Raw genomic sequence first — 16,748 nt, 5'->3', positions numbered from 1 at the left:
TGCTACGACCATGTGAAGACATAGAAACAAAAAACCCGACATTGATAATTATTGATTGGTTACACGTGTTCTTGTGCGAGTATGTTGCTCGAGACTCGTATGATGTAGTCGCATAATACCTCGAGGAAATACACGGATGTATTATCTAGGTAGGCCATGGTATGGGAGTTGCGATGTCTAGCGACTGAGTATCAATGAAAAGCATTCCCGCTTCATGTCTGTATACGTTACACGGTTTGTTCAAATCTGTGTAATTTTATGTCAGTTCATGCTAATCGGCTTCATTTTACTGTTGAATTGATTTGTTTTTCATACTGAACATACACCGGTTTTCTGCATTTTACTTGTACTCGCAGGTGAGTTTACGAGTCGACTTATTACACCTCTTATTATCACTGCTTGCAAAGACTGCTTACACGGCTTATAACCGTCGACCAATAATTCAGTAAACAGAATCTCTTCAGCAAAGATTATCTCATATCTGTTTTAGGGGTGACATGATAATGGCATATCAAATCTTTGCCGATTTCCATGTGTCGAAATCTTTGTATAGTGCACTTTTTGTAACCATCTCTGGGCCTCCATGAAAATGATTGCCCATAACCTTGGGTGAAGTGTTTTGGTTGTACTTTGTCGTTATGGTTATTGTTCCAAATAGAAGTATTGAAAATTCAATACATTGTAATAATGTCCTAAATTCTGAAAATTTAAATTTATCACCAACGCATTTCACCCCCGACATTCGTTGGCCTACACAATATTAAGCTTTATTATAATCGCACTTTGATTATCAGTCTTCACAGACCTATTTCTTAGTTATTTAAATCCAATTAAAGAAACGTGTTAATGTTTTACAATTCTTAGACTGATAGTAGCAAACCAAACCCCTTAATTTTTAGCTTATTTATCTTTGATACAAATGATGAAGTTGAGAAGTTAAGACATGGGAGTAGGGGAAAGGGAACAGTTTGCTAACAGTATTGTCAAAATAGAAAATATGGTATAATGTATTCTGAATTCAAATAAACCAACATATGAATGCATTTATCAATCTCTTAATGATGAATACCAAGAAAGTAATTGTTTCTTGTGGGAACACCAGTTATTTATAACTTGGTATACATTATAACAGCAGTCTCCTTGATCTCATAACCTTAATGTTTAGAGAATAGTACAACTTATGACATACTGAGAATAGCTGAACCTTGTTTAAAAAACTACAGGAGCAGTGCAAGACCAGTAACACCAACAATAATAACTTTGTTCAATCCAGTTCTTTATTTATTTAGATTCATAGATCTTCATTACATTCCATGGATACACATGTTCAGTGAGATGACATAATTATGTGAAATTTTATAATAGTATGGATAGTACTTATAATATAATGTGTATCATATTTGTATGACTTATTCCACACGCTGTTGTGAAAACACTGTTTATGTGAAACAACATGCATTTTTTTGGTTAATGGATTTTAGCATATTGTCTGTTATTTTGAAGGCTGCATCTTCAGTGGATACACTTTTCATGAAGCCAAATGTTCTGGGTCCAATAAAATGATTGAAAGTTTTTGTTTTAAATATTTGAGAGTCCAAACAGACAATAATAGCAGCTGATGCATAATTTTTAATCAAAGGCTGGTCGCAGTGGCCGTGTGATCTGAGGTGTGGGCCTTGTGCCATTTGGACACTGGGGCTGTGGGTTTGAATCCCTCTCAAGTCATGGATGTTTGTCCGCGTCTTTCTGTGTTGTGCTGTTGTACAGGTAGAGGCCTTGCGACGGGCTGATCACTTGTCCAAGGAGTTCTACCAAATGTGTCTAAATAGGTCACACAACCCCCAAAAAGAGAGGAAAAAAGCAGACCCTGCCAAAGCAGGACAAATGCTAAGAATAAGATAATTTGTAATCAAAGAGCTGACAATGAAAATATGAAAGTGTCGGAGATACTGAGTACGGACTTGAAGACAAAATTTCCTGTGTGGGAGGACAGAATTTAAAACCAAAGCAAACTTAAATAAGGAACATTGCATTAAGGTGATACATCTTCTCATGTAAGGTGTGGTGTTTTGAATACATTAAAGTGATGTAATGGCACAAAGAAATTAACAATTATAAGAAATTTCTGCAAACTCTGATGGATGTGTTCCAATTTGTTAACATTAGTATTCATAATAGAATTCCAAACAACACAGGTGCTTTCAAGCTTTTACTCTAGCCCACACACACTTATTAATAACAAAACAATATCACAGTAATTGTTCAAAGTGTCCTTGGGATTCTATGTATTTCTCAGCACACAACAGCACCCCACTAGAGAGTAGAGTAGAGTAGAGTTTATTTACATTCCATAGATCCTTCTTAGGACTCAACCAAAGGATGTAGAACATGTCATTTCATACAATATACATACACTTCACAACTTTCAACACAAGTACAAGAACGTATTTCACATATCAATGTACATAAATTTCAGATTCTGCAATACAAGTATGAAAAATAATTTTACAAATTATATAATCCTTCCTAGGTCCAGATATCTTACTGAGCATCTTGTTTTCAAACACTTGTAATCTATGTAAGTTCTTCCTTCAAGGTAAGAGACCATGTTCTAGAACAAAATTAAAAAGCACTGGGGACAGAACATCCCGTTTTAGGCCGCTGTGCTCTGAGAAGGGATCTGACAGAACGTTATCTATATGAACTCTATTAGGTACCCATTCCATTATATTAATTTTCCAAAATTATATAACATCTCTACAGAACCAATCCTTAAAGATGACGATAATAATATATCATACAGAAGAATACGAAGTGTAATGAGGGAAGGTAGATTTGCATAAAAGAGGTTTTGCTGCATGATTCACAGTGAACTGGCATACTGCCGCAGTATGAAAATATAAGTTTGCTGGATATATTATAGGGATGTAAATTCATGCAGCATCAGATGTTGGAAGTGTGGGAGAGTAGTCCCTGAATTCTCTGGAAAGGAATTATTATTATAAATAGGTGGGAAAAAGTGATTTTATGTACGTACCATGGAAATAACTTACATTTGTAAAATTTGTAAGATTTCAGTAAAACTGTTTGGTCTAAATATATAACTATGGGCTGTTTTGTTCATGGCATACCTACCTTTATTATACAACAGAGAGGAAATTCAGACAAGGGTATTCACATGTGAGAAAATACCTAGCATCTGCACTACTGATGAACTGTATAGTCAGTAGCATAGGACAACATACCAGAGTTATTGACGATGCAATTTTTTCTGTTGCACACATCACTTTAGCTTCTTTAAGTGGAAACCTATGGGATGTCTTCTAACTAACTAGATGGCTTACGGAATCTGAAGGTTCATCACCGAATTAACAAAAGCCCTCTGCCAGTCCCTGTCCTGGGCCAACAAACTCCAGTCTCCTTCAACTTCTAATCTCCCACAGATCTCACTTGATATTATTCTCCCATCTACGTCTAGGTCTCCCCAGCGGTCTCTTCTCTACAGGCTTCCCAACCAATACCTGATGCACACATCTTGTCCCATCCATGTGCACTACATGCCCTGCCCATCTCATTCTTCTCAACTTAATCACCCTGACAATACTGGGGGAGGAGTACAAATTCTTAAGCTCATCATTATGCAGCTTTCTCCATACCCCATATATCCTCCTCAACACCCGATTCTCAAACACCTGCAATCTGTGTTCCTCCCTCAGAGTGCGAGACCATGTTTTGCACCCATACAAAACAGAAAACAGGATGTCTTCACATGAGAAAATGTTAGCACAGAAGGGATTAAAAAGTATCTTGCATTAGTTTAATTTATTCTATAAGCTCACAATATGGAGCCTCAGTGTAGTGGCAATTTCACACATCTGACTGGAGTGTGATGAAAGTAAATAGCTCAGAATTATTTATAGGGTATTATTTGTTAACACCTTTTCTAGGTTTATAAAACTCCACTATGAGTGATGAAAGCTCAATGGATGACTCAGATTCGCAGAATGAAGGTGACAGCAGAAGTTGGGACAGTGAAGAGGATCTTGCTTTATTGGCAAGTCAGCTATGTCGAGTCTGCGCTGAAGCTAGTGAAGATATGATTCAATGTTTTGGAGACAGAGGAAGGGAAATTCAGCTGGTCGATAAGATACACACTCATCTGCCTATCATGGTAAAACTGTTTTTTACGGGGACAAACAGTATGAAGTCTTAGCGTTGCAAAGAATGAGGTAGAGGAAGTGCTGTCATGTGATTAAGAGACATGATCTTAAAAATCTAATCATAAAAAGTGTAGCTTGTATTTGGGTAGTATATAATGACAGCACGTTACAAGATATGGCATAAAAACAAAGCTTAATTGTTTGTATTAAAGTAGTTCTTAATATAAAATTACAGTGAACCTGGATGGCTACAGTCTTCTATTTAATTCCTGTAAGAAAGTACGTTGTTAAGACAAACCACATGCTACTCAAGCAGCTGAAAGTGGGTGGGTTGTGTCCAAATGGCTATCTCAGAATTAAAGCATGATATATACGACATATTAGATATTACTGAATGGGCATGGGGATATTATAATTGTAGCTGCTCATGAAGATATATTTTCAAAATATTTTCTCTGTCAATTCCAATTACTTTAAAGTATAAACAGTTTTGTTTGTATGCATAATTTTATATTTTAGATATTCAACACTGCACGGTATGCAACATTTTAAGATTTTTTATTCACATTATGATGATGAAGGGACTGATTTTAATTTTGATACTCAGATATACTATTATAAAGCTGTATTTCAGGAATATTAATACATAAATATATGAATAAAACTATTTATGGTATGTTCTAAGATAAAAATGCTTCCAATGCTGTAATAACAATGTAGCCATTGTAATATTACTGAACAAAGGATGAGATGAGAAAAATCTGGTGTAGTAATATTACATCTTCCATGGGGTAGTTAATTTTGTCTATAGAGTTTTAGCTCTGGAAATAATTTATATTTTATCACAGTTTATAACCATAACTTTTTGAGGCACATGTTAACAGCTTAGAAGTAGTGAGATACAGCTAAGGATACTAGTATATAAAATGTACGGAGGAATAACTGTCAGAATGTACTTCCTATGCACAGGTTACTGAAGATGATTTACTGCCAATTAATATCTGTACTTCCTGTGTCTCAAAGCTGGAAATATGTCATGAATTGGTGATCAACTGTTTGGATGCAGATGCCAGATTACGGAGTATTCTGGGCTTTGATGTAATGCCAACTGATGAGGTAAAACATGTTCTCTTTTGGGGTTCATATGATATAGGACTGATAACACACACAGCCTACTACTGTTGTTCCTGATGGTGATTATTAAGGAATTGAACTGAAAGAACATCAATATTATGTCCCATTCTGAACAAAAGTACCAAAATATAAGTTCCATATTTTTCAAATTTCTAATCTTAACATAATATTTCAGGATATTATATATTGAATGCTCTTATCATCTCAAGGACCTGCATGAATGCAGCCAGGGTAACCTACAGAGACAGCCATTTTACTTAGTTTCATGAATTGATTTGTACAATATTAGGCATGAAAGACAGAGTGATTTCGTACTTGACTTACCTTATTATTAATAAGAAACTAGGCTTCAAGGTACTTCTTTGCATCTTTCCTCCAGATGAATTGTTTTGGACTATTACACAGAAAAGTGCATAACAGTTCTCTTTAGCTATTAAAAAAAAACAGTTTTCAATTAAGGATGTATAAATTTGGTTATAGGAACTGTACGGATACACAAAACCAGAGAGTCCTGGTTCAATTGATTCCAATGAGAAATTAGAGCAGTCACAAGATGATTTGATAAAACCAGACACAAAGAGATTTAAAGAAGAGAAGCCAGAAGAAACTGAAGAAAAGCCTCAACTGGATGATAAACACAATGCAGACCAGAAAAGTGGTGCAAAACCTGAGGTAGGAGGTATTTGTAATCAGACACATCAAGGGCTTCATGCAGACAGGCATATCAACAATACAACTTATTTAGAGGAGACTAAATTCTTATGCCTATTTACTTTGACAAATGTGCTTTATTAGTGTTTATATGCCCAAATGTAACTGCGTATCTCTGTGTAGAGCAGAATCAGCATTATGCCCTTCTGGCATGACATACATCCCATTACTTTATGTTATTAGAACGAGTATTTATGATTATGGAAATACAGTAGGGCCCCGCTTTTCGGCGCTCCACTAATACGGCGCTCAACAGCTGAGTCAGAGAAGTGTGTCCGGCGCCATTTTCTCGTCGCTGATTCAGTCTGTTTACAGCTTTTGTGCGCTCCGCGTCTCTCTGTATTTCTGTCAATTTTTCAGTTATTACAAACTGTATATTTATATAATATTTTTGTGTTACTACAGTGTAATTACAATGGCGTCTAAGGGTAGTAGCGATAAAAAGAGGAGTCGTAAGCCTCTTACTTTAAATGCCACGTTAGAGATGATTAAACTTCGTGAACAAGGCATGTCTATGGCATCCGAACCATCACCAAAACGAATAAGATTCGTTGAAAAGTCAGATGATGAAGATGCACCATCTCCTTCATCCTTCCTACTATAAGCATATCAATTTTCAAATTTATATTCACCAATCACTATAAGCTGAGGACAATGTGTGTATTACTGATATTCATTTTAATTTCATATTGTTTTCTTAGGCCTAGCGCTATTGTGCACTTACTATATGATAGTGTAACATCTTATTAGGCTTTGATTTGCATTTGCAAGTGAAATAAGGCAAAGATCCGCTTTTCGGCGACTTTCGCTTTACGGCGGGGGTCTGGTCCCTAACCCGCCGTATAAGCGGTGCCCTACTCTATGCTGATATGCCTTTCTGGCATGATGTGTTCAATGTAGAAGGAAGCAATTACAGGTGTGCAGTTGTGTTGTAAATAAAAAAACTGGTATACATATATGTTTTTTATTTCAGGTGAAGGCAGGTTACAAGGTGATTTTGCTGAAAATGAAGAAGTCAAACACAGTCTCACCTGATACACAAATGCAGAAGGCTATGAAGTTTCTAAAAACAGGAGGAAAGACATATAAAGTTCTCAACACGACAAATCAAAAATCACTAATGTAAGCTAAAGTTATGCTGATTACTAACCTTGACACTAGAGAGGGGTGAGTGGTCAGCATCAGCCATGACCACACTTACCCTAGGAAAGGACCCCAGTACTCATTGGACAGGAGGCTGGAGGAAAAATCCTGTCCCCATCAGGGATCAAAGTCCAGTTGCTCAGTTCGTAGTCAGTCACTATATTGACCGAGCCACCCTGGCTTATAGAATGTTCCTTTGAAAACAGAATGTTAAAGTATTGGTAGCAGCCTCAAAATGGCGATTTCACAATTATCTTAACTTTTAGAAATGAAGCTTTTAAGGGAGCATGTAAATCATGATTTTGATCCCAGGATTCTCTACTGCTTGTTGGAAAATCTTTTTGTTAATGCGTGTTATTCCATCCCAGATCAACAAACTTTACCAAAGTTTTTGTCAGTTAAATTTTTATTTGAATGACACTTGGTACAATCATAGGTTGGCATGACAAAAGTAAAAGGATAAAGTAGTTTGTCTTTTATAACTCTGGTTCTGAAGACAGAGAATGCCAAAGTTTGTATGAAGCTGGCCATCTTTTGTTAGGTATACAGTCTGTCTACACAACTATTCTTGATAATAGTTTCAATGTTTATTAAGAATCCACTACATGTTTCAACCTTAAATGGTCATCATCAGGTGGTTCTGTTTAAGTGCTTGAAACTAATAGATATACACATTTTCTGTTGTTGACTTCCACATGAAATGGATTGTGTGTTAAGCAGCTTACCTGTTTCTGTAAAGTGGACTATGTAACAGCAATTTATTAGTTCCATTAACTACACATAGAGGCAAATATGTCTCGATATGCACTGACAGGCTCAGCTTACCTGCCACAATGTTGCTGTATTTCCTTCTGTCTGGAATATTTTAATCACATATAACACAGATAAGGAAAATCATTAAAAAATCCTTAAAAGTAATTTAGTGAAAAGTTTATATACAAAACACCAGATGATGGCTATATATAGCCGAAACATGTTGTGTAAGTTCCATATGTAAATCGAGTACTCGATAGGGAACATAATATGATATTTTAATCTTTTAATCTTTTAATTTTATTGTGATTGACGGTTATTTTTAAATATTTTAATACTATTAATTCACAATATGACGCATCTACAATACCTTACAGATAGTCCCGTACATTTAGACATACAGAATATACATTTATATACACTACAACCTTCATACAGAGAACTTCTGACATCGAAATTACAGAATTTGTTTCATATTGTAATGTGTCAGTGGGTTCTTTGTTTGAAACACAAGATGGATTTATTTTGTATCATTACTATTTATTATTTCCTGGACTAATGTCTGTCAATTCACAATTCACAGTCCTGATTATCTGGATATAAATGCTTTCTTTATGTTGCAATATAGTTCTTTCCAGTCCCTTGGCCGTGTCAGTAACTGCCCAGTTCTGACACTACTGTAATCACAGTGAGGCTTGGAAGTGTTGCTTCAGACAGACAACTCCTTGGTCAGGGTCTAATATGCTAATTCAACAATAAGCTCACTCATTTCAGGAGCTTGTATTTATTTTCTACTATAAAAATTTGTGATTCCCCGTTGTCGTCAAAGAATGACGTCATCAACAATGTCAACTATAAACTAACTCGGCATTGTTGTGGAACACAACAATGCCGAGTTTAGTGTCTTACTTAAGATTTTAAAACGCAATAAAAACTTGACCAGCCCCTCCGAGGAGCTCCGAAAGGAGCGTTCTGCCCTAGTATTACTAAAATTACCAGCAGTTATGTTGCCACAAGCAGGCAGTGTGGGAGGCTGGGAGAGGGTGGCCAGCAAGCAACTGTTTTAGTTGAATTTTGTGACTAACAATATTTTACAATATTTATCCTTTGAATAATATTACTGTACTGATGTGTTTACTTTACTGGAGGGCCAGCTCTAAAACTGCTAATTCATTATTTATCATTTCAGTGTGAAGAAACCACAGAATGATGGAGTTTCTGGTAAAGGATATCAGCAGACATCCTTGACCCAGGAAAGTGAGATTCATGCTAAAGAAGAACAGACTATGAAAACTGATGAACAGGAAGCAAAAGGGCAAACTGATGAGGACAATGTTAAAAAATATGCAGATTGGGATAAAATAAAGTATGTGTGTATCTATTGTGATGAAAGTATAGCAGGTAAAAATGAATTCATCTTACACCAAAGTTCTGTCCATAATAATGAAGTATTTGGCTGCGAGCACTGCGTACTAGTTTATGAACTGAAAGAAGATTTTGATGAGCACGTTAAAAGCCATCATAATGAAAAAGCAAATTCAGTTACAGCTGAGAAAAGTTCAAATTACAGCAGCCTCACAGACCAATCTGATGACCATGGTAAACGAAAAGACAAATCTGAGTTTTCCACAAAACCTGCAAAGAAAACGAAGCTTTCGGAAAATGTTAGTTCAAATCCAGAGTGTCCTGTGATTGTAGAAACAGAGACTGAGGGAGAAAAATACTGGAAGTGCAAGGTTTGGCAGTGTAAATGGTGCAATCATGTGGCAACTACAAAACAAGGCTGGAGGGAACATGCTTGTGAGCAGCTACAGGAGTTTCAGTGTCTTGTCTGTGGCAATCAGTTTGATTCTGAACAAGAACTAGAGGAGCACCAGAAAACTGTTCATAAGGAACAGAGAAGGTAGTGTTGGCATTCACTTACTCCCTCATAGATTATTTGTACTTTACAGTAAACTCCCTATTATTCAGGCCAATGATGTAATGACGGGGATAAGATGCATGAATAATATATAAATACGCATAATCCAAAATATTTTTGTTTGGTGCATTCACAGAACTTCACAAATTACTTCAGAAATTTTAAAGCAAATGACATTTATTTTGTCAAATAGTATGTAATGGTTGTTTGTTTTTCTGAACTGTTAGACTGATGTATAAATTTCACTCTCACCCCACACCCCTTTTTCTCATTTTGACAGCACTGACACCATAAATTTGTTTCCATAATCCTATTAGGTAGAGTTCTGAGGTCAGGCTGGTGCAACTAGTCAGTCTGTACCCCATAACCTTAGGCTGTCACCAATTATCCATTCTCAAAATTTTCCATTATCTTGACCTCATATTCTACTGCCATTACAATTTTCAGCCATCTTACGTACGATCCACAAGTGTTAACTAACGTTTTCACCTAAATGATATGCAGTATAATGTAACAGAATTGATTGTAAGATACTAATACTTGAAAAAGATCAGCATATTACATACCTACAGCATCCCCTCTCTCCATCACCATGACCATTAGAATAAACTTTCCAACCTTACCACCATATATTGACTGCAAAGCACCAAAGAAAAAAGGTACTGTTGACCACATCTTCTGTAGACCCCCCAGAACGTCTCTTGCAAAACAGGTAGTACAGTATAAAGATGTCGAAAGCCTAGTTCACACATGTCTGTGTTCATGTAATCCAAGGTAGCAGGTACTGAAATATTGTTTGGTACAATTAGCCTTTGTTACTTTTCAACATCCAAGTACTAAAATACTTGAAGCAAATGTACAGTTTGCCTAAATTGCACAGTTCTAAGTTAATTACATTATAATTATCTGAAACGATAATTCCACATATATTTTTATGATTGGAATTGTAAGTTACATTAAAATCTAATGTTTACATTGAGCATTGGCTTTTAGAAATTAGTATTTTGAAAGATATTCTTATCCTAAATTTGACCTCCATGGATCCTTTATGTCCTTTAATGGGTACACTAAATGGTCTGGTAACTGTATTCAAACAACTATGGGGCCAAGACTACTAGAGTCAGAGTAGTGGGTAGATGTTTGACATTTCACTTGGCCTGCAAGTCAGACCTAGTGGGTTAACACATTTTAGAAATATGAGTATGGCTTGACAAAAATCTGGCTACTTTCAAGCAGTAAACCTTTCAAAATGCTTACTACTCTCTAATGTTAAACAGGAATAACCTGAAGAATCAACAACCAAAACATACTGAAGAACAGAGGTTTCAGTGTGGTATCTGTGGGAAAGTAAACAATAGCCCTCTTTGTGACCACAGTTTCAATCGCCAAAGGAACCTTGTGGCACACATCAAACGACACAGATCAGAAAAAGGGTTTACATGCAGAGTCTGCCTTGAGACATTTTCAAATAGAGGAGAGCTCATAAGTCATCGAAGGTTAGTAATCCTTTTTCTTTTTAACCATTTAACTGTGTGTACCAACACGGTGGTCTAGCGGTCAGAACACTAGCCTTGTAAGCCTGGGGTCCCGGGTTCAATTCCCGGTGGTGCTCAAATTTATAACTTGTGTTGGGTAAGGCCGTGGTCTAGGCATCACAGAGTTTTCCTCCGGGGGCTTCCCCGGTTTCTCCGTGGCATCCCAACAATTACTCCACTCACACACAGAAGAAGGCAATGGCAAACCACTTCTGATCATCTCTGCCAAGAATGTATATATGTATGAGCAGGTCCCTGACAACCTGAAGAGGTTGGAAGGATCCTGTTCATAATATATGGACCTGTCGTCAGACAGAACACTACAAATAAAAAACAAAACCAACTGATTTAACAATAAATTATTCAACATTTTATATTCATGAGTATTGTAGAATAAACAGTAATTATTTCCCTAACCAAATGATCTTTGCAATGGAGAAATGTTGTGTTTCCTTTAAGTCATGGACTGAATTTTATAGTATTATTTGCTTCAAAAGATCAAGGGATTATGTTGGTGCAGTACTTGGTACAATTGAAATGAATTTCATTTTTCAATGCAATTATACATCCACATGAAACAAAACTGCTACAATACCGCAATACAGAGCATACTTGAATTAAAACTAACAGAATCGTGTTTTATTTTCCAGTACTATTAATAATCACAGTTGGACTCAGACAAATACATGGGACAACCCAGAAGTCAGCCATCTTCAATCAGTAATTCTGTATTTATGGGTTTTGTTTGATTCTCAGAATAAACCGCGATTATTTCCGACAATAATTTTAACCAAATGATATTTATAACGGATATGTGCTATGTTTTCTTTGAGGTAAAAACCGTGTTTTTAAATATTATTGGGACATGCTATGGCTTCAAAGGGTTAATAATATGGATTTGAACATTTAAAATGAGGGCTTCCATGAAGAAAATATAATTAAGATACTATGGATAAGATCACATAAATTAAACATATAATGAAGGATGGCTATAATAAAGTGGGAAACATTAAGTGTGAATGTCTTTGTAGACTGAGATGCACTGAAGATTTAAAAATATAATTTTGGTTATCAGTTTTGCATTTCAGAGCAGTCAGTACTTTTAACATGAAATATGTACTTGTTTTGTGGTTTTGCCTTAGGAACCATAGCAGGGAGGAACTGCTGGGTGTGAAGCCGTCATTCTTAGTGAAGCAGATAAAGGAAGAGGAGGAAGAGATAGCATCTTCATCATCATCGTACAAATGTCCAATTTGTTATAGGATGTTTCTAACACAGCAGCGATTGGAAAGTCATGTGGCAATGCATACAGACAACAGCTTTCCATGTCACATATGTGGAAAGGTACCTTATATTGAATTTGTGTGTTAATAGCCAAAGTAACATTACGAAAATTTTGTTTATGAAGGCACCTCGTTTATTTTAAATATTTATATAAATTCTGCCCACCAGAGTGCTTTCTGCACACATGAGAATATACAAGATGCAGCAATAGACTTGGCAACATTGTTGGAATTAGCTGTGTTAGCCATTGGGCAACGTAAGAAGTCTGACCTTCAAACTTCCTCTTTTTTGCAAACAGGAAGTAAGGAACAGGGTTGTTTTGCCAACTGCCAATCTCTGCAAGACAGTTCTTGCTATATAAAACATTCTCAGCTACATTATTTATTTATTTGTTTTCATTGCTGTTAGGGTCAACTGTAATTATTTTGGCTCAGTTCTTATGGCAGTGGGGTGGCAAAACAGGTATTAACTGAAATTTGTTGTCAAGACTTTTTCCATAGTCTATTCTTTAAAATCCACGATATTTCGGAGACTAGCTCTATCTAAGGTACCCAACAGAGTAGGTACCTCTCACCTGAAGATGGAGACAGAACCAACGTCTGAAACATCGTGGGTTTTAAGGTATAGATGATGGAAAAAGTCCTGATAACGAATTTTAAGTGTAATCTACCATCGTCGAAACCCTTTAGAATTGAGGTATTCATTGGTCAAACAAATCTATGTTGTGGTGCTTTTGGTGTGTATACTACCCATTCTTTGTATATAGTGGAGAAATGTTATTTTTGGTGGTAGTACAGAGAGCATTCACAGATTGTGTCATAAAATTCTCCTTCCCTTCCTCCATGTCCCCATTCTATGATTCTGTGGACACATACAGCTGATAAAAGTTCATGATTGTGACTGATGATCTACTGTTCATGGGAAAATGATGATTTTAAGTGAACCAGAACAAATGGGGAATTGTGCTGTGACCACCAGCACCAGCAGGTTTTTGTAAGCAGAAAGCAAAATTTCCAATGGTATAAGAAGTTTTCTTCATACTTAAATGAGATTCAGCAGCTTGGTTAAGGGCTCAAATTGAAATGATGTATTACGTATGCATTACAGGTTTTGAGCAAGAAAAATACGCTAGAGTACCATCTAAGAACACATACAGGCGAGAAACCATTTACATGCAGCATGTGTCCTGGAGCTTTTCAGTCTCGCGTTGGCTTGATTGTACATGAAAGAATACACACAGGAGAGAAACCTTACCAATGTGATCAGTGTGAGATGGCATTCCGATGTCGTGCAACACTTAATCAGCACAAGGTATGTCAGAAAAGAATTTATTAAAAGCAGATTGTTAATATCCACTAATCTTCCTTAACCATAATGTGGTTAGATGATTGATATTGGATATTTCAAAACGTAACATTTGAACTTGCATTACAGACACGTTCAGACCCACAGCATAATAAAATTTACTTTGTTGTTTCATACTTGTTACTGTAAGTTACAATATTTTTGTATGTTATCACTTAATTTTCTCTTTGGTAGACACACTTTTGAAATTGTATCAGTATTTCACTGGACTGCAAGTATTTCCAAGATGCTCAACATACTGTATATATATAAATAAAAAGAAACACATTTCTGTGCTATATGTGATGAATTATTTGTTGTATTTTGTTTAAGGTTGTCCACTCTGATGAGCGGCCTTATCGTTGCATGCACTGTGGAAGAGGTTTTAGAAGACGTGACACACTGGACACACACATACGCACCCATACAGATGAGCGTCCCTATGCATGTAGGCTCTGTGGACGTGCCTTTAGGCAGAAAGGAGATTGCAGCAAACATGAGAAAACTCATGGAAAACGAGGAAAGTCTGTTGTGCTACTTACTGAAGGAGACAATTCAGCTATGTACACCTGTCCATTGTGTGGACAAATGTATGAGGTGAAAGAGGATTTGGACCACCACTTTGAAAATGAACATACGCCTGAAGAGAAAGCTTCTAGTATTGTTATTATAAATTCTGACAATGTTATAACAATTCCAAGCATTGCTACTGTTGCAGAGGAAATTCCAAGTCTTGTGCTTCATGAACTGTCATGAATATAAATAATACTGTTTTTTATACACATCTGGCAAGACATTCATAAGTATAATATGCAGTTATTGTAATTTACAATGAAATTTTATAAGTACAAATACTTTAGGACCAAAAATAAAATTGTACTAATCCTTTTATTTTTATCTTAAAGTGTACTGAGGAACAGTAATGTTGTTTGAATTCCTGACCACACCATATTAATCCTCTGAGTATCATCAGCAGTAAAACCACCTGGATAGGAGAAGTAAATGGTTTTAATAATGTGTATCTGCTAACTTTTCACAAGTATACTTCAGAATGGATACATAGCCTAAACAGTCAGCAGCATGAGGGCATGTTTTTAAATTAATGTTGAACATGTTTGTTGAAATAAAATGTTTAAATGAAACGGTTAGTGGGACAACATTTAACAGAAAAATAAAGGATTTTCACTGAGATAACCAAAACAAAACTCATAATATGAAAATACCCCAATTTGGAATGTACTAATGATGATCCACTGTAAAACAAGATTAGATATATCTGTCCAATACTGGGGATATTGGGGATACTGGGAACGACCCGTTCTTCAAGCGCCTGAGCACTGTGGGTCCCAACTTTTCGTTGGCTTGATCTATAGACATTTTGGTAGGACTCCTTGGACGAGGGATCGGCCCGTCGCAAGGCCTCTACCTGTACGCAGGACAGCACAACACAGAAAAATGCGGACAAACATGCATGGCTTGAGTGGGATTCGAACCCACGGTTCCAGTGACCAAGTGGCACAAGGCCCACGCCTCAGACCGTGCGGCCACTGCGGGACCCCATATCTGTCCAATATCTGTCTTAATTTTACTTTCATATATACTTAAAAAAGAAAGCTGCTAATGAGTGCTAAAGAAGTAATTGGTACGTTACATAAAGAAATGCATCTTAACGATAGCACTAGTATAATGATGGTAATGACTTCAGAATTGAATGGCCATCAGACTGTCTCATTCTAACAGATTAAAACAAGCATTTTATTGACAACAGTGAATGTTCTTTGCTGTTAATCAGTATACTCATATAGTTTAGGCTGATCATAACAGCAGTCATGGTCTTAAAATTTTAATTGAAGGATGTATTTGTGTGGGGCTGAAATACTGTATGGGTGTCTAAATGTTCACATCAGAATGATTATTGGCAAAGAGCAGTCTATTAACACATATCTCCACTAACTGTAAAGGGGTTTAAGGAACAATTTGTTTTTTTTTACTAAATTTACTCTTGTGATTCATATTTTCTTGTCCTTAGTCTTTTACCTAACAATGAGAGTAATTTACAAGGATATCCATGGCTCCATTACCAAACCCTGAAAATGGAGAAGTGATAAGATGAAAAGGATTGTGGCAATAAAGAAAATTACACATAAACATTCACGCCACTGGAACAATTTGAATATGATCTATAACATGAATGTTATCATTATAGCAGAGCAAAATCATAGGCATTGTCAACTTCTTAACATCACTAATATGGAAAATGTGCAGAACAAGAGCTTTTTTCTAACACCTTCATCATAACAAGCAATTATTTCCTCCCACCCCACAACTTGTCTTAATTGAGCTAATCCATGATGAAAACATAGTTCCCAGAACCATCTTGCCAGGACTTTTGCAGTTTCAGTGGAATTCTGTTTTGTTTTTCATTTAAAGTTTCCTGTCTGTCCCTCAGAGCACGCCAAGGACAAAGCAATGTTTGTATTTAGACAGCACCAGGCAGCACATACATGTAAGTTTTTTCTGCTACTTGAAATGCTTAAATAATGAAAGGTAACAATATTTTACTTTTACATCCAACAGTTACTTATCAGACAAGAATATGTCCCATATTTTGAAACCGAAAATTGGGCAATTCGATATAATATTTTAGATGCCACTTACATCCTACTTTCTAGAAAGAGGGATTTGGATTACCGGTACATTTGAAGCCCTTTGTAGGACTTTTGGTACTTTCAGAATCCTTGTAGTCCAGTGATATGCTGTAGT

The 16,748-nt window shown here is 36.2% G+C and overlaps 1 protein-coding gene across 1 annotated transcript; it reads left to right on the top strand.

Moving 5' to 3' along the window:
- Positions 1 to 180: 180 nt before the first annotated feature.
- Positions 181 to 14,904, top strand: LOC110835545 (uncharacterized). The gene is made up of 10 exons (XM_022075856.2): positions 181 to 356; positions 3,948 to 4,171; positions 5,130 to 5,276; positions 5,775 to 5,966; positions 6,979 to 7,127; positions 9,091 to 9,804; positions 11,100 to 11,318; positions 12,500 to 12,701; positions 13,749 to 13,952; positions 14,319 to 14,904. Exons 2-10 carry the CDS (start codon positions 3,965 to 3,967, stop codon positions 14,739 to 14,741), a joined length of 2,457 nt encoding a protein of 818 aa, XP_021931548.1. The 5' UTR covers positions 181 to 356; positions 3,948 to 3,964; the 3' UTR covers positions 14,742 to 14,904.
- The last annotated feature ends 1,844 nt before the right edge of the window (positions 14,905 to 16,748 follow it).

Source organism: Zootermopsis nevadensis, unplaced genomic scaffold (genome assembly GCF_977971745.1).
Source record: "Zootermopsis nevadensis isolate Lab colony 2312 unplaced genomic scaffold, Znev_1.0 Znev_ptg000013l, whole genome shotgun sequence".
Lineage (NCBI taxonomy): Eukaryota > Metazoa > Arthropoda > Insecta > Blattodea > Termopsidae > Zootermopsis > Zootermopsis nevadensis.
The sequence above is the reverse complement of the archived record's forward strand: the minus strand, read 5'-3'. Positions and strand labels throughout refer to the sequence as shown.